Consider the following 21,549-nt stretch of genomic DNA (forward strand, 5'->3'; position numbering starts at 1 on the left):
ATGAGAGAGAATAAGGGCTAAAGTGAAGGTTCCCAGAAAATAGGTGTTAAAACATCAAAGTATATGAAATGACACATGCACACACACACAAATATTCCAAAGGACATAAGCTTTTTCTCCTGGCTTTCCATAAGCCTGAATGGAGTCTGGTCCCTTAAACAGCCCAGCAAGATCATCTAACCACAGGAGTTACAAGGAGCTACTAGTACCTATTTAGTTTTCTATTAAAGGTAATGGCTGATAGAAGACATTACTTGTTGGGACTAGTATTTCTGGGCTACTTGTACAAAACAGGTTCACTATTTGCTCTGAAGATCAAGACAGGTCAGGACTGTCTCTGTTTTATCGGATCACCCAGCAGCTATGGTCAGGAACAATGAGAGCCCGTGCTTATTAGACTGCCTACAGGCTTAGCTTGCACGCTTTCAAGTAAGCAGGAAAACTATCCCGCTCTACTACTGAAAGGACTTCCTGGATGAAGGTGTATGATGAACTACTTGTAATTGATAGTTACAGACTTCATGAAAAGAATATTGGGCTTGGACATTCAAAAAAAGCAGCAGTGGTGAGCTCTTGAATTTTAATTATCTGCCATCACTTCTTTTTTGTCTTCAAAATGCAGTCATGTACATGTCAAACTATAGGCCCAGTGTCATTCCCCTTCCTTTCTTTCTTGCTCATTACAATTTTGAGTTCTTGTTGAGCTCTGTGCCCCAACAAGCTAGTATTTCCATTAAAACCACCTCAGATCCCATTCAAGGGAGCCTACGGAGATTTTACAGTGAGGCTAAATGGAACTTTACCATGTTACTACATTTAGTGTTTTATCTTTTATTTATCAGATGGGGAGGAGGGAAAAGCAGATTTTCCTTCATTCTCAGAAACTTCATATAGCTTTGTGCTTTGTATCACATTGTACATAGGTGGTGGAGCTGTGCACTCTGCTTTAACCTGCTAAAGGCATGCATCAGAATTTCTGGGTATCGTGCTTTTCAGATTGCAGCATCTTCGTGTCAATGGTCACGCTGCCAACCTTTGCAGAACATCCAACACAGCAGATTTCAAGCAAGAGTTCTTAAAATGGTAGTTTAAATAATTGCATGTTAATTGCAGATTACATTAGTGATCCTTAAATAATTGGGAAGGATTACAGAAACTGTGGCAAGCAACCAACTAAAATTTAGCATCAAGCTATGAATCAGAGTTTCTTACTTGCAAATTTGAGTACTGCACAATGCACACAAACATGCTACGTATTTTGTAGTGAAGTATCAATACAATATAGTGTTAGAGCAATAATAAAAACAAAATGTTTTTTGATATTAATGAAACATGACTTACAACATTTTACATACATGCCATAGTTTACAGTAATAACAATAATTTAAAAAAATCATAATCTAACTAGTTTAGATTTTTTACTGCCCAATCAAGGAAAGTGGAAAGTAAAATGCCTTTAGTTATACTGTTTTGTTATTTCCAGATGTCTAATACACTGAACCCTGCACTGCCACGTCAGTAGTACTTGGGCTGTGGAAACCATGTTGTCATTTATTTATATTACTGTAGCATCATAAACTGGGTCAAATAATTTGAGTTCACCAAACAGAGATTTACAAATTGAAGACATACTTTTGGAAAAAGAACACAAAAGAAGAAATGCAGTTTCATAACATCAGAGATTACATGTCCTTTAAAGACAACTTCTTATAGTCTGGAGTATCATTCCTGGAATAGATATTAAGGGCAGTTAAACCAAGCCAGTTTTTTTTATTTGGAACACTAAATCAGTTTCTCTTAATATGCTACACCCTACATGGTCCTTTTTATTCAGTTGAAACAAGACTGTTTGGGCAATAACTGGCCATTTATCAGTCCTAAATATACAGCCACAAAAATATTATGTATGGTGGTTGGGAACCATCAGCTGTAAATATGGAACATAGGCCCCTGGAATCAGTTTAATGTCCTTGTAAATTCTCTGTGTTTAACTAAAGAATTTTTGTTTTCACAGCTGTTTTATTCTTAGAGATGAAATGGAATGAACCTTTGAAGATAGTAGCCATCTATCACATGGAAAATGTTCTATTATCATTGCTGTATTTCTGATTTGCACCAGACAAGCTGCCAACTAATCTCCAGCACCTGAGCATATGCTAAATTTTAAAACAAAAGCAGACTATACCAATACTCACATTTCAGAACATTCAAATGATGATAAAACTATGAGATTCCCATGCTCAAGAACTTTTTATAGAAACCTTATTCAGATCTTCTCAGCTGCTAGACTCCATCAAAGGAAATAGAATCATTAAATTATATTAATTATTATCAATTATTTGATTTATGGTTTGGTGCCATAGAAGCCCTAAGTGTGATCATGACTAGTAGATAATATGGCAAATACAAGAGGAGAAATGCATAACAATCTCCATTTTCATATACGATTTCTAATCTGAAATAGGAATAAAGAATTGTCCATCTTTTGCTTAAGAACACTATATTGAAAACTCATACTTGAATGATTTAAAGGTGTTAAAACCTGACTAGTATTTGCAATTTGGGCTTATTCCGGTTTGCAGTTTACACTGCAGTCCAACTTTCACAGCACAACAAAGACAAGCACACAAGTTAAGCTTGGGGCAAAATGGATTCATTTTATCTACAAAGGGAAGGTACTGTAAGCCACAGAGGACACAGTGTCTACCTGTGACCTTGCTAGCAGAGCAGTACTTCATGGTATTAAAGGATCTGTATTGAGTTCAAAGCAGATTCTTCAAATAGTCTTGGAAATGTTTATATCTTCCAAGAAACATTAAATATTCAAATGCCCATCTCCCCATTCCCCCCCCCCCCCCCTACTGATACTGAGAATTCAATTCAATTTTTGTAGAGGTTTTCAATTTGACTTGACTTTAAGATTCAGTGTCTATTTGCAAGAATGGTCCTTCAAGCTTTAGTGATCTTTTCAGGCTCATCTCCTCTGCAATTTGTTACTGCCAGCTAATCTAACCGATGATGACAAAGGAGAGATTAAACCTGGTAATTAAATGTGGTAATATCTGCCAGCACAGATCTACAGTCTTCATTTTCCACCTTCATTTTTAAGCAGGGATTCTAATAAAACCAGAAGGAGCCTCAGGGCATCAGTAGAATCTAACTGTACACTCAGCATTCAGATTCCCTGCTTAGACTCTTCGTTTCTGCTCACAGGCTTGAACCTGGTTGTCAGAGCAGAGGTCCCACCATTGAAGTCTGAGGCTTTCATCAAAGCCATTAAGTTTTTGTTAAAGTAAGCCACTGGCATTCTCCAGTAAGATTGTTGTACTGCAGCCTGAGGATTCCTTCTGATATAATAGCCCTAATACATTAAACGACATCCAGGCTTGCAGCCAGAATTAATACTCTTTAAACAGTCAGAAACTGCTCTACTGCTTGTTAATCTTGGTGCAGAAGCCCTTTCATTTTACCATCTACCTTTATAGATCTGCTGGGTTCATGCTGCTGTTAGAAGGGATGCATTCCTAATAAGCCTGGAGTGAGAGGGAGGACTAAAGAGTCTGTACACACTATCTCTCCACCTCTGGTTCAAAAGACTATGGAGTCCAACAACAAAATCCCCCTGCACTCAGAGAATTCAATCCTCCCAGGAGTGTGAGCTATCCCCTCTCTCACAATCCCTCTAACAGGACCTGTAATACTTTTCCTCAAGCTACTTCCTACTGTGCTTCTACCATAGGCCCCCACTATAAGGACAGTCCTCAGTTTCTCTATAGCAGAGGGAAACCTTCTGGTTTTAGTAATTTTTTACTTCCAATTGTTAAGGACTAGTCAAGCACAGAAGAAAAGAGGATTTTTTTTTCTCTCCCTTAACCTTGTAACATACCCTATCACAAGCTTCGTTTCCTCCTATAGCTACATATATCATTGGAAAGAAGTTCTAAAACATGGTTGTTCTGAACTGATGATGTTTTCCGCTCACTGTGTTAGTGCTTGGTCAAAGTGCAAGACAGCAGAGAGGAAACCTATAGAGTTTTTAGCTGATTTCATTCCACATGTTACTGCAGATCTGATCTACTGAAACTGAAGCAGAGATGAGAAATACCATCCCTAGTTGCTACAGAATAGATGCCAGGTTCCAGAAACACTGCTGTACTGACAATATTCACATTTTTATTGATATTAGTCTATTTTACTGACAGAAATTCAAACAATTCACACTAATTTAAAATGTACTTCTATAACTCAGATTGGTTTTGTTCATTACCATATGATCATTCACAAAGTGAATGCCAATAAGAATGAAAAACATAAGATCAGGCCCATATCCAAAAATTAAAACTCTAAAGGTTATATGAAATGTTATACATTTTCTTTGAAAAAGAGTGTTTATTTACAGTAAATTGTGAAATAGACAATGTTAGAATAACAATCTGATTATTAAACACATTGACTGTGAAAATTAAAGAAAAAACAGACCATAGTCCTTATATATCAGTAACTACCTTACTTGTATAAAAATTGGGCCCTGAGAGTATATAAAACATTGCATAGGTGTTGAAGTAAGTCAGTGTTCTCTTGCCTGATAAGGAATACAGAAAGAAGAGTTGACTGTGGAATATTAACCTAAGGTGAAGAAAAGGTTTTTTCCAAAATTATGGCATCATTATGACAGGTATATGGCTTTCTAAAAGAAAATTTGCTGAAATTTCTTGGCTATTCAGGTATGCAGAGAGCACAGAAAAACCACATTCAAAGGCCAGTATTACACTGCTTTTTAAAATTTTCCACTGGCTCTGAGATTGCATAAGAGGCAGTTGAATCAAAGCTGACAAGCACTAAGCTTAAATTTTTTTCTGAAAACCCTGTTCTTAGGATGTTCTTACTCAAGCAGAAACTACAAATGCTGACATTTCATAATAAAAATTAGTAACTGTATTATGGAAATATCTAATAAAGTTTTAAGACTGAACTGTTCAAGTGAAAATGAAAGGTATTTATGATGCAGTGATACATTATCTGACATAATTACAAGAAGACTTATATTTCTGTTTTCATAGATTAATGGAAATATGGGTTATAGGTTCTCCGAATTTTCATTGAAACTGATTTAATTTTGACTGGTTTATTGTTCATTGTCCATGTATCCCAGTGAATCCCAGTTGCAAGAAATCTACCTGTGTAGCGATGAACACCGTTAAGATTTGCAAGGCCACACTGGTTGAACCACCATCCAGTGTTATCACTGAAGTTACTGCAGCTCTTCACAGGCTGTTCTTTAATAGCACACATTGGCCTGCATCCATCATTATCAACATCAAATGTGCTGAAAGGCATCAAATTCTGGTTATCTTCTTTTCTATATCCTCTAAATGCATCCCCTAAGTACAACAGATAAAACAGAAGGGTAAAAGAGTGAGCTACAGAGAAACATAACACTTCTTACCTGTTGCATATCTTGCAAACTTTTCCTCTGAAATTATTAGAAAGATAGATTTCTTCAAAAGTGCTTCAAGAGCACCAAATAATGAGCTGGCAATATGTTAAAGACTTAGGAAAGAGAAAGTTTAAATACTGAGAAGTATGGAAGAACTTGAAATTCAATGAAACCTCTTTATATTGTTGTCACTTCTAGTGATGCACAGCAGCTATAAAGGTAAAGGCTTCTGTCCTTAAAGACAGTGGAAGAAAACATGAAAGAAATTAGAACCATTGTTAACTTCAGATTTTCCAGCGATGCGCCTAAAGCCCCAGAGTGAGTCATGAGGTAAAATGCAACTGTTAAAACACAAGGGTCAGTGATTACTGGTTCTGTTCTCTTAATGAAGAGACAATGTTTCTGACAAATCCAGGTAAAGCACCACACATTTAGAGATTAAGTCAGTAATAAGGAACATTCTTGAATATTAGTAAACATGCAAAAAGACAATAGAAAAAAGCAGTAAGACATGGTGCAATACTTAACAAAAATCTTGGCACATTTGGTATAGCTATGATATTCAGGGAGATCTGGAATTGTAAATTAATTTGTGTCTATATGTCAGCCTGTAAATGTTACATACTGTAGGCCTAATTTGTTCCAGTTGATTTCTTTCTCTGTGCTTTGTATGCCACTGTCTAAGCAATTCTGAACTAACCAAAGCAACATCAGGAAGATTTCCACTAACATCAGCGAATTTGGGAAGAGATAATGGACATCTAAGTAACTGAACCATTAGATAGATATACACAAACACACACAAAATTCCTTCTGTATTATAGGGTGGACTTAAATCCATTAAAGTTCCTTTATTTTCTTTATTAATTTTCATAGAATCACAGAATGGTTTGGGTTGGAAGGGACCTTAAAGATCATCTAGTTCCAATCCCCCTGCCACGGGCAGGGACACCTCCCACCAGAGCAGGTTGCCCAAAGCCCCATCCAGCCTGGCCTTGAGCTCTGCCAGGGATGGGGCAGCCACAGCTGCTCTGGGCAACCTGTGCCAGTGCCTCACCGCCCTCACAGTAAAGAATTTCTTCCTAATATCTAATCTAAACCCACCCTCTTTCCTCTTAAAACCTATCTCCCTTGTCCTATCACTACATGCCTTTGTAAAAAGTCTCCCTCCAGCTTTCTTGTAGGCCTCTGGTATTTTCTTTATTTCTTTATTAAAGGATTGTTTATTCAATTATTGCATTAAGGACCTTGAACCAACAGAATAAAATGATTTCTTACTATGTAAAGATTGATGTTGGCATAATCAATCGCTAGATCATTAACCATTTATCTGCATAACTGTTCATTATTCACCAAATAGTGAAAAAGAGATTAGAAATAAACATTTTTAAAGTTAATTAAGCATTAATCTTTTGAATGCATTTCTTCATATTAAGAAAGGGAGCCACTATCTTTAAATACTATAGAGGAGGTTTTTACCAGCATTTCCTGAATAACGCCCCAAGTGGATCTTAAAAGAACATGCTTCATCCTCTATCCAAAATCTATCATACGATGCATGGGCATGCTTGTCATTTTCTGATTCCAAATCCACATAAAGACTGAAACCAGTGGCTTTTTGATTTACTATGTGAAAAATCTTCCTCAGTCCAAGCCAAAATTCTCCTAAAACAGAAATATAATAAAGAATTAATAAACTTCTAGAAATGGAAAGTGTACATGAAAAAATGGATTCTTCTAGTTTTTCTACTTTCCTTCCCGAACCAACTGTAATAAGAGTTGTATGACAGGATTATATTCCTTTGAAAGACTAATGAAGGTACATAGTAATCTTCATAATTCATTGGGAATTCCATGGAAAAAATTCCTATGTGTGCATCATCTTTTTTCTCTGTGACACTTTTAGACAATTGTCCACATGATAACTTCCAAGTGTTCACCTTCTTATACCTTAGAAGATCACAAAAACTGAATGTACTAAAGATCCACTTGATTAAAGAGAATTCAGCAGCTTTCCTAAGGGTAATACTGAGAAATTATAAATGTTGGCATTCTATGAAACGCAACAAAACTCAAACCCTATTCTCCAGATTTGCTGCCTCTACAAATCACACTATTTTTCCATGAAGGGTTGCCCCATGTGAACTGCACTTTTTTGTATAGTTGAAAAGTTGTGTGCTTCCACTGCAATCCCAGGTAAACAAAAAACAACTGCTTTGAGACTTGCTGAATGAAAGATGGCAGTAAAAAAGTAGTATAAAAGTATAAAAAAGTTGTGTTTGTATTAGCTAATGAAATATTTCCATTCTTTTTCTAACTTCATATGCTCTATGGTGAAATATTACTGATTTTTCTCAAAAAGTATTAAGGAAATACTTTGTAAATGTGATTAAAACCAACTAAGGCACTTCTTTTCTCAATCTGAAAAAAAGAGGGCAATTTATACATTATTTCAGGAAGTACATATAACATTTTAAACACCTTTTACGAGACTGAGGGTGGGCAATGGCTAAAGCCTTTAGTAGGGTGATAGTCATTGAGAAAATCACACAATAGATTTGATAAAAAAACCTCTTAAGTATAAATAAGACTTTTAATGGAAAAGAACTTTAATCTCTATACTATTAAAAATCCCACACTATTTAGTGGAATATAGGTCACGTAAGGGCAACAGAAATGTTGGGTCTGAAGCACTTTACTGTATTTAAAATTAATACCAGAAAGGTCACCAAATCCATCCAGATATTCAGACCATGTTCTCTGAAATGGAATGATTCCATCAGTTCTTTTCTGAACCACGGTCCATCCACCTCCTTGAAAATCCATGTCACACAAAACCTAGAATAGACATAAATTAAGCATCCCTGAAGCAGACGTTATTAAGAAAACATTTTCATTAAAGAAAAGTGGACTATTCAGTGTTTTGCTAAGCAACATACCTTTCAAATATCTTAACAAAAAGCTCAAAGAAAATAAAAAATGAAGCTGCAGTATTTTCTTGTATGTTCTTGTTGGACTGCTTGATTTGGGCATTTCCTCAACCAGTAAGAACTGTGTGCAAAAGTCTGCTTGTATCAGATACAATAAATAAGCTTTGATAAATGTTACTGCAAATTAATAATAGCATCAAGTGGAAGCAACATGCAATTTATTCACGCAAAATATTACAGATACAGGCACTAACACTGAATATACCTTTATTTCAGTAAAGCAAAACAGACACAACTTCTTATGTGTTCTTCCTCACCATTATACCTTCTTCCCCAGAAATACTGTGTGTATGATGCCTGGGAAATGTAGAGCCCTTAATAAAGGTGAGGAAATGGAAAAAGTGATAGCAATAACACAGTATATAATAATTTACGCTGCTGCAGCAGAAAACTCTATATAAGAAGGGGCCCCAATCCAGGGAAGTCCCAATGTGAACAATTAACAGCCAGCAAATGAGCAGTCCCATTGAATGCTAGAGATCAACTCTCAAATTTATGAGTCTTCACTAAAATTTGTGCCCCACAGCATGTCAAATGGCAGCGGTGCAGCTGCGCTCTGCTCCACTATGGAATATCCCATTATGTGGCACATTTTCTCCTCAGCCCATTTAACTGTAGACATGCAATTGTGTTCCCTGAAATAGGAATCTTACTGCCCATTTCTCCCCTGTAATCCCCCTTATACAGAGAAATCTGTGTGGGTCCAATAAAATCAGTGGGAGTATTGATAATTCTCAGAAGAGGCAGATTTGGTTCTACATGAGAAGTCATCAACCAATTAGATATGGCACCAAAACATACACCAGTTAAGTAAAAATATGAGACAGATACACAAAAAAGAGTCATTACTGTGTAGTTTCTTAATTCCTTATATGCTGGAAAAAATGCCATTTTCTTTCCTAAAGCCTTATAGTTAATCCACTTTACAGCTTGTTCTGTGTCTCATATCATGCAGGGTGTGAGGGACATGAGTGTTTCAGGTACAATTTAAATTAAATGAGCAGGAGGATGCTTCTGCTGAATATTTCTTCCCTGTCTATCTTTAGTGTGTATAAGAGGTATATTCCAAAAAACTCTTTGTTCTGTCTGACCCACCTTAGAAATATAATTGATCTAAATTTACTTATTGAAAAATGTGTCAGAAAGTAATCATGATTCAATTCTCCAGAAGTGAAATTGGTTTTAATTGCCTCATGTTTGAATGATCAGACAAAAGCCCATTTGGGACTAATTTTCTAAGACTGTGAGAATCTGCCACTACCACTGAAACTTTATGTTCTTAGAGCTCCTGTAATTCAGGTTTCAATTAGCCTGAGTTAAGCATCAAAATCTATACTCGCTTTTGAAAACATGAAGTGTAAAACATGAAAACATGAGAACAGAACCAAGTTGTCTAAGTTATTTTTTTTCATTTACTTGGTATCTTTATGCAAATTATTCTGAAGATATTTTGGTTTACTTTCAGTTACATTTAAAGGGCAGCTTATTGCTCTAAAGGTCCTCGTTGAAATAAAAGTGTTTCATGCTGGCTTTTTTTTCTGGTTTTTACTTTCTTACTATGTTTTTCTGCCCCTTAGTATTTTTCTTATTTTGCTAGTCTGCAGAACTTCCAGAACTCTTGGCTATTAGCCCCTTAAAATGCATTACAATTTCTTGTTTATGTTTTAATGTCTTGATATTTTTGTCCATTCATCATTTCACTTTTACCCTTTTAATGCTTCAACACATGGAATAATTTGCATTAAACAGTTTTCCTTAAAAAAGTATTTTTTATGGAACACACATATTTTAGATATTTTTCTCTGAGACCTTTTTGGCACTATCTTTTCAGTTCTGGGTAACATCTACCAGACGAGAAATGAGACACTCATTTAATGAGTGCAGGCATTTATTCTTATTATTTATTATTACCTTGTGCTTTTAACCAAATTATTATGATTTTTCTTTCTGTTTCTTGTTCTCCTTAAGGAACCTTTCCACTCATATAACTGATTCTCAGATTCTGGCAGCAACTTTAAATGTGGAAAAGTGTCAAAAATACTTTTGAAGTGAAAGACAGTTTATCATTTCAGATTTATTTGCCAAAAGCTATGAGTGAACTGAGAAATCACTTTTCTCACCTAGATTAATCATACCATCTCTCAGGAAAAGTAATTTGGGTGAGGTATGAATATTTCCTCAATGGAATCCCCCTCAATCCAGAAGATACTCTGAAACAGATGCATTTTCTGTTATGGTTGATCCTGGGGTGAGGCAGACAGCATTTTCTTCATACTATAAACGTGGTTGTTCTGTGAACACTTCTACCTGTCTTTGCCTTTCTTTTACCTTGAATGAACTTGCCAGTGAGCTACAGGTCTTTTCCCTGAGCTTATTGCATTGTACTGACAGAATGATAGGTTTTTCCATTGGGGTCTGCACAACCAAGTTCATTTTTCCTTTTGAGATCCTAGCGTACTTCTGAAGCCTTTTCATAACCAGTTTGAACAAAAAAACCACCTTTTTTTGTAAGGTTTCAGTTGGCTAGAGATAAAGGGATTCATCCTTCCTTTGTTATATATAAAGGAAGGCTATAAAGTTAGATATTAAATTTTGCTATTTATTAGCCGACTTAAACTACATAGTTATTCACCAAAAACTAATGTACTGCACAATTAAAGGTTTGAAAGTGTCATTCCACTATGCATAAGGACTTCCCTAAGTGGAAGCACCTGAAATGGAAATAAACAGACAAAACAAAGTATTCCTTGTGTTTGCATGAATCTGAATGTCCTGAGCCTGAGGAAATCAACCCCAAACTCTCTTCTCCTAGATAGGCACTATAACTGAGCAGTTACAGAAAATGCCTCCAGACTGAGTTACAACGATGCTCAGACAAGAGTAAAGTACCTACTCCTCTAATGTGCATCTGCACCTATATTTAGATGCTTATACAATATCATGGTCCAAGCTACAGGCATCAGTAGTGTCACCTCTCAAGAGAAGGCAATGCTATACAGTCATCCAGCAGAATGATTCAAAAAGCCAAAGGTCCCATTTTAGGAGCCAAAATGGATCAATCACTCGGCTTCTCAGTTTTCCATCTCTAAAAAGGAAAAGAACTGTACATCTCAATGTCCAAAAGGGATGCTGGAAAATACCTTGGATTTTCCTTTTTGGTACATTTTTCACTGTATATGAAAACTGATGATGGGATCAGATGGGACATACATTAAATTTCTTTGTAGAAAATGAGAAACTTATCAAAATTATAGTAATGGCAGATGCATTTGGATCATTCAATACATTTCTTATTCATCTGTTGAGAAATCGTCAAGGACAGACAACACTTTGGATCCATTAAATATATTATAAGTGCATATTCTCAAGCAAATTGTGACTGTTTTGAGAGATAAATTTATTACCTCAAAAGGATAATTTGATCCTTCTGGATGGATAACGTACAGACCAGTTGGAGTTTTTGAAACTGAGCCAACAGTATCTTTAATATCAGTGCAATCCAACCCTAGAGAAGAAAGTATTTGATGAAGTTCATTAGCAAAATATGTTTAAAAAAATCAAATACAGCTTAAGCACAGAAATATTACTCTTCTTGGTAATGTATGAATGATTTCGAATAGCAGTTTCTTATCATGCAAACTTTAAAATCATGTTTTATCATTAATTTACCTTATAAATGAAAATTCTCTGAACTTCATTAAGCTCAGAAAGTATAAAATATATTCTATAGAGATATTTCTTTCTAATCTTAATGGGTACAATGCAGAAATTAAATTATATATCTGGGTCATTTTACAGATTTTATTTGGGTAACACTTGTACTGAGAAGACGACAAATTATCTGGGGAAGGATGTATTTTTCCTGCAGATATTTGTATTTATACTTGTAAAATCCTTTATGTCATAATGTATACCTAAAAAACCCTTTGCTTCCAAGTGTTAAGCCAGGTCTGTGTAAAACATACTCAGACAAGCAGTCTGTACAGCCACTAAGACTGCTCAGAGGTAATGTTTCCTTTAGTTGGGATGGACACTACAAAGATTAATTGTCCAGTGGACAAGTGACTTCCATCCCATTCAAAGAAAAATATTGCAAATGCAGATCACACTTTATTGCAAAAGAAAGTGCCATTTAGCAATATCAGATCACTTATGAACTAATGATCATACTTGACACTTTGCATAAAAATCAATAAGATGCTAAACAAGATGCCCAGAATTATCGGTTATGAATTATTGAAAGAATTCTTTATGATGATGTTCTTAAACATTTTACAATTTTTCCAGAGTTTATGTTACTAACACAGAATATATGCCGTAAATGTTATAACTGCTTACCTTTGCTTTAATTAGTTCTTTGTCAAGATACAAAGATAAAAAGGGAAGAGGTCAAGACTAAATGCGAAAAATACTTACCATGAGATTGAACCATTTTGTAAGGAAGTGGATCCAAATGCTTTCTCAAAACCTCTGCGTTCAAAAGAAGAAGTCTGTTCATAAGTTCATTTACCTGCAAATTCAAATAAAAGATTTTTAATTAGGTCGCAGTAAGGAATTCTGCATTCTGAAGACGTTCTTTTTGACTTCTGGTAAATATAATCTGAAAATCATTTTTGTAGTATGTTAGTGATTCATACCTTCATTAGGTGAATTGGTCTGATTTTTTACTTTTTCATCCAAAATGATTTTTAGGCAATTCCAGTTAATTAAAAAAAAAAAAAAAAAAAAAAAAAAAGTCCTTCAGTTTGATTAAGGCTTTTTATCTGTACTGAGCAATCCACAGTGTTTGTAAACTGTTATCAGAGTTAACAGTAATATGATACGTCACCTGCACAAATACAACAGGACTGGAGATAGCAACCAATGTGGAGGAACAGTCCTCCAGGTATGCCACTACATTGTGAACCAGGTGGTGCGTATCACTCCTTGTAAGAATGGAACTCACAGGCTACCCAAGGTACAGGGAATGGTGACAGAGACTCTAATTCTACTGCTTTAATGACAATATAAATGCTTAATTTTCCTCAGTTAGACAACACCTGTAGTGACAAATAAGAAATAAAAATCTTTATGATAAAAAGTACCTGATTAGAAAGGTAATCCAAAGACGACTGTTGATCATCCATCATGTTTCTTACCAGTTTTTTTGTACTTCTTGCATATTCAACAAGAGAGTTCTGCAAATTTCCTTTAAAAGAAATACATTCATCCACTTTGTTGTTATGAATCTAGAAATATTCTTGACTGAATGACAACACATTTATGATATCTAAGTGAATATTGAAGGTGTTTAACCTCAGTGTACCTAAAAGTGAAACCAAAGCAGTACAGAGATCACAGATAAAAACCTCAGCCTTGCTGGTTGCAGTGAAGACATCTTAAGAAGTGATGGCTCTTAAGATTTGAAGAAGAATTTCGTCTTATCCTTGGGAAACTTGGATGACCAGTTAACGAATATCACAGAAATACAAGTGCAAATGATAAAAGACAAATATATAAGGTTTCTTGTCATCCTACATATACTCATTCACTCTGCTACTCCTGTTTTCTGCCCTGATGCTAAAAATAAAAAACAATAATAATAAAAAAATTTGCATGTCAGGTAATTAATAATACATGTTAAAAATCATATGGGAAAGAATTTTGGCAATTTCTTTCAGAGGCTGATTACATCATTTGCTGTGTAGTTTGTCAAGGCAGTGAATAATGTCCTGCGTTAAGTATCTATAAAAGGCAAGCTGAAATACAGATTTCCTCCCACTTTGGCTAACTACCTAACTAACTCCCACTGACCTCCCCTCCACCTAACAATGATGTTTAAATCAGGGACAAACACCCTACTCTTCCCCTCTAATAGAGAGCTACCAGCATCCAGAGGGTAACACAGATCCAGGTGGGCTGAACTGCTGCCTGGATTTGACTGTCTTCACCAGTGATTATAGAGACTAGCATGATTATCCTTTAACTTGGTCACACCAGCTGCATCCCAAAAACATGGCACACCAATTTTCACTCAGCCTGGGCAGCAGGGTCAAAGGCTGTCACGTGCTCAAAAAGAGTAAAAAATAAATCAGCAGAGCAGAGCAGAGCAGAGCAGAGGATTGCATAGCATGGCATTGCATAGGTTGTTGCTTAAAGTATTCTTTATGAATACATACTGCACATGTATTGTTTTTCCCCTCGTAAAATTTTAGCTTGAACATCACATGGTACAAGGCATTGTTCTTTTTGTTTTGAAATATCTGCAGATTTATTTTTCTCTTCTGCCTTGAGTGGTTCCTCCACAGCTCCAACATTCCTTGTGCCCTGTTGTACCAAACAATGGAGGGGGAAATAAATTGATCATAAAGCATATATAAAATAGATCGGTCTGCCAAAATGAATTAGATTACTCCATGGATCTTCCTTCAAAACCTGTGTTTTTTAAAGCTTTATCAAGCAATAATTGACAGAGCTGAAATCAAGGCCTGTTAGGTGTCTTCTGCTTAGCTATACCTCACAAGAGAAAAAGAATGTCAGAGGTAAAGATCAACCTCTACAACTTTAAAAAATACCACCAGCATTTCTGGTTAAAAGTATTCTACTTGTGAGCACTGTGAACTGGAGGCAAGAACTTGCAAATCTTGCATTTAAGGTCACATTTTAGGAATCACCACACACAACAGACATCTTAAATGCTAACAAATTATTTTCACTGAAAAGTGAAATACCACATATTAGCAAAACACTTTCACTCTTGAAAGCCCCTAAATTAATTACTTAGATTCTGATCATGGAAATACTTGCACAAGTTATTAATCTATGCACACATGCAGTCCCAAGCAGCTTTGCAGATAAACTTAACATTAAAAAAATATTTTAAATGCTCTGATAGAGGAAAGAATAAAGGGACACTATTCATAGGCACACAGTTATCTGAAATAGTAACAATATAAGCATTAGTAAAAGTAATTACACCTATCAATGTTCTTTTAAAATATTTTTTTTATATTTAAGATTTTTTCTTCCATGGTGCCATGTGGCATAAAATAAGAGAATGCCTCTGACTCATCACTTAAAGAAATGCTAAAAGTAATTCCTGAAATATGTGTCATTGTCAAAAGACTAAGAAACACATTTGAGTCTGTTCGTCAATTCCATAGTCTCAGCAAAGCATTGTAGTATGTTCATATGTTGTATTTTCAAATGTAAATAGGATCCTTAGGAAAGTAAATATTTTAATAAAAAACAAAACTTATTTAGACTTGAACATTCCTTCAACATAATATTTCTTTTCTCCTGCTGCAAATTTCTCTGTCTGGTATCAGCACTACACTGGCAAAGCACTGAACAGTTTTTTACCTGATTTTTGCTTTCTAAAAGTGAAAGTAAAAATTACATGAAACTGTTCCAACCCAAGCCATTCTGTGATTCTATTAACAAGGAGATTTTTTTTAAAAAAAAGATTTCAAATTATTAATGTAACAGTATTTTGTGTGTGGAGATAAATGCTAGAGAACTAAAAGAATATGTTTTTTTAATCTTAAAATAAGCACAAAATAAAGGAAGAAAAATTCTGTAAGAATTATAAATAGATCACTTGAAACTTATAAATAGATCAGTTGAAACTGGTTTGTTCCAGGGCTTTATCACAGCTATTCACCAGATGTTCAATTAAATACTGCCAAGCAAATATTTTTAATCAATATTTATTTTTAACAAAAGCCAACATGAAACAGGCAATTAAATCTGACCTCAGCAATTCAAGCAAAAACTGTGACTCTGCCAAAAACAATAGTTACTTTGCATTTACAGTCATGCAGATGAGATTAAAAATCTGGCCTAACAACTGAGCTATGATGAATCTCATTAACAGAAAAAAAATTTCTAATAAACTGAATTCCTCCAATTTCAGTATAGTTTCTTTTCTCTATCTGAAAATACCTGAATCTTCTGTACTTTTGTATCTATCCTGAATAAAGCAACCTACATTTTAAAAACATCTTTCAATTTTCTGAAAAATCATTCCGTTACATTCATTAGCTTATCTAAGCAAAGTAATTGAAAGTCTTACCTTCGATGAACAAGGCTTGACATTAGTTACGACGGTCTCTCCTGAACTGAACACAATAATACTAAGACAAATCAGTGAAGTTACCCTAAAGCAGTTCATCTTTTACTTGAAGAAATGCAAATGTTTTGATGGGTTTCAAATTTCCGTGGAAAGGATTGTGCACTATGAAGTCCTGAGCTAACTATTTGGGAATGTCTACAGCACAAAGAGCAGCCAACACATCGCTCCTTTAATGCCTGGATTTAATAAACCACATTTCAATTGCACAGTAGGTTTTATATACTAATGCCTGTATCCTGAGAGCAATTACTGCTTATCACCCCTACATGACAAATCAAATATATATTTTCATTGTGATAAAACTGACAGATTTTCTGATATGCTATTTTTAAGCTTTGGTATATATTTGGTATTGAGTAGTCTGGGATACTTGAAAGAAAAACTAGTATTAATCAATGTTTTACTTTTTTTACAAAGGCTTTTATAATTAAAATGGAAGTGTTTATATTGGTGTGATGGCAGTGCACTAGAACAGACTGTGAAGGCACTTTTAGAATATATCCTAAAAGCAAATTCAAAGTAGAAAAATTAAAAATATTACTTTAAAGTAACACTTTGTGTTACATAGAAAATTGTTTACTGGGAGGACAATAGCCAGCTCTCGGTCTCACTGGTAGCCCATCTGTAGGAACACAGGTATAGAGAGTGAGACCATCATTCAAATACAACTATTTTTATCTCTGAAGAATGTCAAAGTACAAAAGAATGTCCTGAAAAAGAAGAAAATTAAATGTAGCCCACAGAATCTTAACTAGAGCTATGAGGTACTTACAGTTTTCATACATTCAATTCCACTATTTTTATATCTTAAAAACTGGATCTGTATTTCAACCAAAAAGGAAATTACTTGGAAAGATTAATTGGAAAGTTCATGAAGATCCAACAGATTTTCAACTCCTCATGCACATTAAGAATTTAAACTGCTTGCAATCTGGCTGAATAAATAAAATCTCAGCTTCTAACATACCCTTGGGAGATAAACAGTCTAGAGGACTGTCAGATTACACTGTTCAACATCAGTTTACACCAATCCATCCAGACAATGTTCCAAATTTCTCTTGATACTGTGGTTCATCTCCATCCCTGTCTGAAGCTGGAATACACTGGAGATAGCTTTTGCTACAGAGATTTGAAAGCAATTGGGAGAGGAGGGTTAATAAAGTTTTAAATCCCAATTTTAATCCAATTTTTAAATCCAATGTTTTCTTTCAAAATTAATAGCTGAAGGGCACTAAGCACCTGTACCTGGCCTCTCCCTGAGAGGAGCACATTCAACCACCTGTGAAGTATTTAACATTTCTCAAAATTTTCAGTATTTCTCAAAATCAAATTTTTAATTTGTTCTGAACGTGGCACATAGCTTTCTGACACAAGAATTACTAGATAATGATGACTAGTGCATCGGCTGACGGTCTCTCAAGAAGATGCAGGTTGTAATCGACAGGTCAGTCTCAGAAAGAGGGTGGAAAGACTCATGGCTACCTATATATGTCATCCTATGCACAGAAATAGGAAAGGTGACAAATTTCAGGAAGGAATGGCTGAAACAGTCAGAGCGTTGACTGAACTTCTTCTCCCATGCAGTTGCATACACAGTTAAACTGAAGCTTGGAGGAAAGCTAAAGGGCATTATCAGATGAATACCCCACTGGAACAAGAAGGAAAGAAAAATGTTTTTCTGCAGCTCCAGCCTTCAAATAAAACTTGTAATAAATTCAGAATCTATCCCACAAAGATTTAAGAGCTGATCTTTATCCTTCACTGGAATATCGGTCTCTAGTCCACAGTAAAATTTATGAAACTTCTTTCAAACCAGTTGCCAGAGTGGGACCTTTCATTTCTTAACCACTTGAGATTAGGCTTGTTGTCCCAGAAAAATCATACAGTCCTGAAATACATGGTCCTCGGCTAGTCATCTTTGTCGCGACGGAGGGAAGACACAGTCGCTCAATATGAGTGATCAGCAGACTTCGTTTATTGTCTCTTACAGTCACCTTTTATGCCTTCTTATAATTAGCTCATACATATTACAAAAGTTAAGCTCATTATTGGTTAGTTGCCTAAATACCAAGCCCACCCCTAGTTTCTCTTCTGTAGTTTTCTGTTCCCACCTGCAACATTCTTTTCCCACCAAAATCTTCCTGTTATTGTGTAACAAGGACAGCCAAAGACAGTGTATTTTGCTTTACTTCAGATAAGCTGAGAGCGATGTGCATTTTTGTCCAGCCAGCTGGACTATGTCTATGTGACCCTTTTCAGCTAGCCAGTTATCCACAATTCCCCCGTTTTTATTTTGGGCGACATAGGCTTGGTTGACCATTTTCAATAACAGCATTTTAACACAGGAAAATACACAGCCAACTTATAAAATCTCAGTTCAGAAGTATAATTCCAGAAATACTTGAAAAATAAAGTTAGCTTGAAGCTTTAATTTAGATGCTCTTTCTGTTCCAGTGATATAAAAAGTTTAAAAAATTCAAAGGTAATTTTAAAGTTCTGAACATGGACTAATGCAAGCTCAAAACCCCAAAAGAAACCAAACTGATGTTTGACTAGGAATATTTGCAAATATTTTAGTGGAAAATCCCTGACCATTAACAATTTTCTGTCCAAATAACAACTGCCCTTATGCAACCAACCAGTCCATACATTTTCTGAAGAATACCTCATTGATATCAAAGAATTAACAAAGGGGAAAAATTAGTTCTAAGCTATATACATTCATAAGTGTTTTTTTTCAATAGTTACATACAGATTTACACACTAAGCCATAATGGCTTGTAGGTCATACACACAAGAATAGTACATTGCTTATCTGTCTGAATGTCTATGCTAAATTTGACAACTGTGCCACAAGCCAAGCCTACATGGGTGCTGTATGTTATGCACGTTCCTTAACAAACAGAAGTATAATAGACAAATTCCCAAGACCTAGTCCCCAACCTAATTATATTATTTTATAGCCAATTAAGGAAAATAACACAAATGTGCATATCTGCATGTGCACACACCTTTTAGTTCAGAACCAATCTGTGATAAAAGGCCTTAGCCTTATGGCATCATCGAATCTTAACGAGTACAGTAATTAAAAATGCAGTCTTACTGTAAGGGCGATTTATGCTGACATTCCCTCAAATGCTACACGTGAGTATTTCTCACTCAACTGCCTCAAGTTAAAATAGTAGTATTTGTTAATATGTATTAAAAAAAATCATTAATTCTCTACAATAGCAGTTGACTTCCATAACACTATGTAAGCAAAAGAGGCCTAAGATGGGTTTTCTGAATACTAACAATTTATTTTAGACTGTCTAAACTCAGGTCTTGAAAGATTTCACTCTGCCAGACATAGAAACACTGTTGCACTCCAGTTGTGATATCCCTTTTCCCAAGTTGTCACATGCACATCTCGCTCAAGCAACATTATTGTCAAAGTTTCTCTCTGCTACATAAAAGCATGTTGCACTTGTAGATATAAAAGACAGCACCCTTACTTAGATTATTACCTTATTACCTCATAACTCTTAGTATACCTTGTATCTCTGATTTCATCACTTCAAAAATTCACCAGAAGCAGATAAAACCACAGCCTCAGACTAAACTACACCTTAACTGCTGATTCAAATAAAGGCATTCTCTTCAGATATGCCTAATGCTTACAAATAGTGTTGGCTGGTTTTGATCAAGAAACTATTATTACAATAATGATCAAAAATAATAATCCCGTTTGCAAAATGCCTTTAAGCCAGCCTCCTAGTCCCAACCAATTTCCACATTCAGAATACAGCATAAATACAGAATACAGAATAAATTATCTCCATCAAGGCAAAAAGGCTTCTCTTTAAGCACAGAGATGTTTGCTAGTTCAAGGCAGAAACCCATTTCTTGTAGGGGACATCTGAAGCACTTTTTTTGGTGGGTTTGTACTCAATTCCGTATTTTTCCTTCAGAAGCTTAAGCTGTTCCTCTTGTTTCAGGAGTGTTTCCAACTCTGATTTGTCGAATAGGTCCGTATTTCCCAAAGATATCCTACATTTCCTCCGCTGTGATTTCATACGGCAGGTTCCGAATATAAAGGATCCGATTGACCTCTGGGGGCAGCCAGATGTCAGCTCGCTTGGCCGCTTGCATCGCCATGGCGCCGATCGGAGGGGGGGGGTGTGGGGGGGTGCCGCCTCGGAGAGAAACCGCGGCCGGGAAGGGGCCCGCCGGGCTGCGCGCCGCTCGCCGCTGCCGCGGGGGACCCGGATGCTATCCCATACGCTAATAACCCGGGTAATGCCTTGTTACAATCTATGTCCCGAACGCTTCGCTTTTCTAAAAAGCATATGAGCGAATCGTACGTCGCTTGTCTCTCCATACCTTCGTCAGCGCTGTTGCAGCCTTTGCGAGACTTCGGCGACGCGTGGCCGGCGGGACCCTCTGTAGGTGCTCCCGGTCGCGGGGACTGTGCCCTTCCGCCTCCTGCGCTGCTTTCAGCACCGGTACCCGAATCTCCGTCGAACCGTGGCTCGCAGGTTCAGCCCTCTCTAGGGTCCCTGTTCGGGCGCCATTTGTCGCGACGGAGGGAAGACACAGTCGCTCAATATGAGTGATCAGCAGACTTCGTTTATTGTCTCTTACAGTCACCTTTTATGCCTTCTTATAATTAGCTCATACATATTACAAAAGTTAAGCTCATTATTGGTTAGTTGCCTAAATACCAAGCCCACCCCTAGTTTCTCTTCTGTAGTTTTCTGTTCCCACCTGCAACATTCTTTTCCCACCAAAATCTTCCTGTTATTGTGTAACAAGGACAGCCAAAGACAGTGTATTTTGCTTTACTTCAGATAAGCTGAGAGCGATGTGCATTTTTGTCCAGCCAGCTGGACTATGTCTATGTGACCCTTTTCAGCTAGCCAGTTATCCACACATCTTCTCATTCTACAGCCTGAAGGACGTGAGGAGCTGGGATATTATAAAAATTAAGCACATTTGACAACCTGAGCATCAGTAGTCTTGACTGTAAA

At 36.1% G+C, this 21,549-nt stretch overlaps 1 protein-coding gene across 1 annotated transcript; it reads right to left on the minus strand.

The window, feature by feature from the left end:
* Positions 1–5,007: 5,007 nt before the first annotated feature.
* On the minus strand, positions 5,008–16,687 carry ANGPTL5 (angiopoietin like 5). The gene is made up of 8 exons (XM_037377907.1): positions 16,481–16,687; positions 14,586–14,733; positions 13,512–13,615; positions 12,844–12,937; positions 11,832–11,932; positions 8,155–8,275; positions 6,917–7,102; positions 5,008–5,381 (listed from the first exon to the last, which is right to left on the minus strand). Exons 1-8 carry the CDS (start codon positions 16,577–16,579, stop codon positions 5,062–5,064), a joined length of 1,173 nt encoding a protein of 390 aa, XP_037233804.1. The 5' UTR covers positions 16,580–16,687; the 3' UTR covers positions 5,008–5,061.
* Positions 16,688–21,549: the final 4,862 nt, after the last annotated feature.

This window comes from Falco rusticolus, chromosome 2, assembly GCF_015220075.1.
Source record: "Falco rusticolus isolate bFalRus1 chromosome 2, bFalRus1.pri, whole genome shotgun sequence".
Lineage (NCBI taxonomy): Eukaryota > Metazoa > Chordata > Aves > Falconiformes > Falconidae > Falco > Falco rusticolus.

Excerpts from the sequence above, each read along its gene's own strand:
- ANGPTL5 (XM_037377907.1), bottom strand. The coding sequence starts at position 16,579 with ATGAACTGCTTTAGGGTAACTTCACTGATTTGTCTTAGTATTATTGTG. Across the intron at positions 14,734-16,480 it reads TCAAGCCTTGTTCATCGAAG|GGCACAAGGAATGTTGGAGC; the intron begins GTAAGACTTTCA and ends TTGGTACAACAG. Across the intron at positions 11,933-12,843 it reads CAAAATGGTTCAATCTCATG|GGTTGGATTGCACTGATATT; the intron begins GTAAGTATTTTT and ends TTTCTTCTCTAG.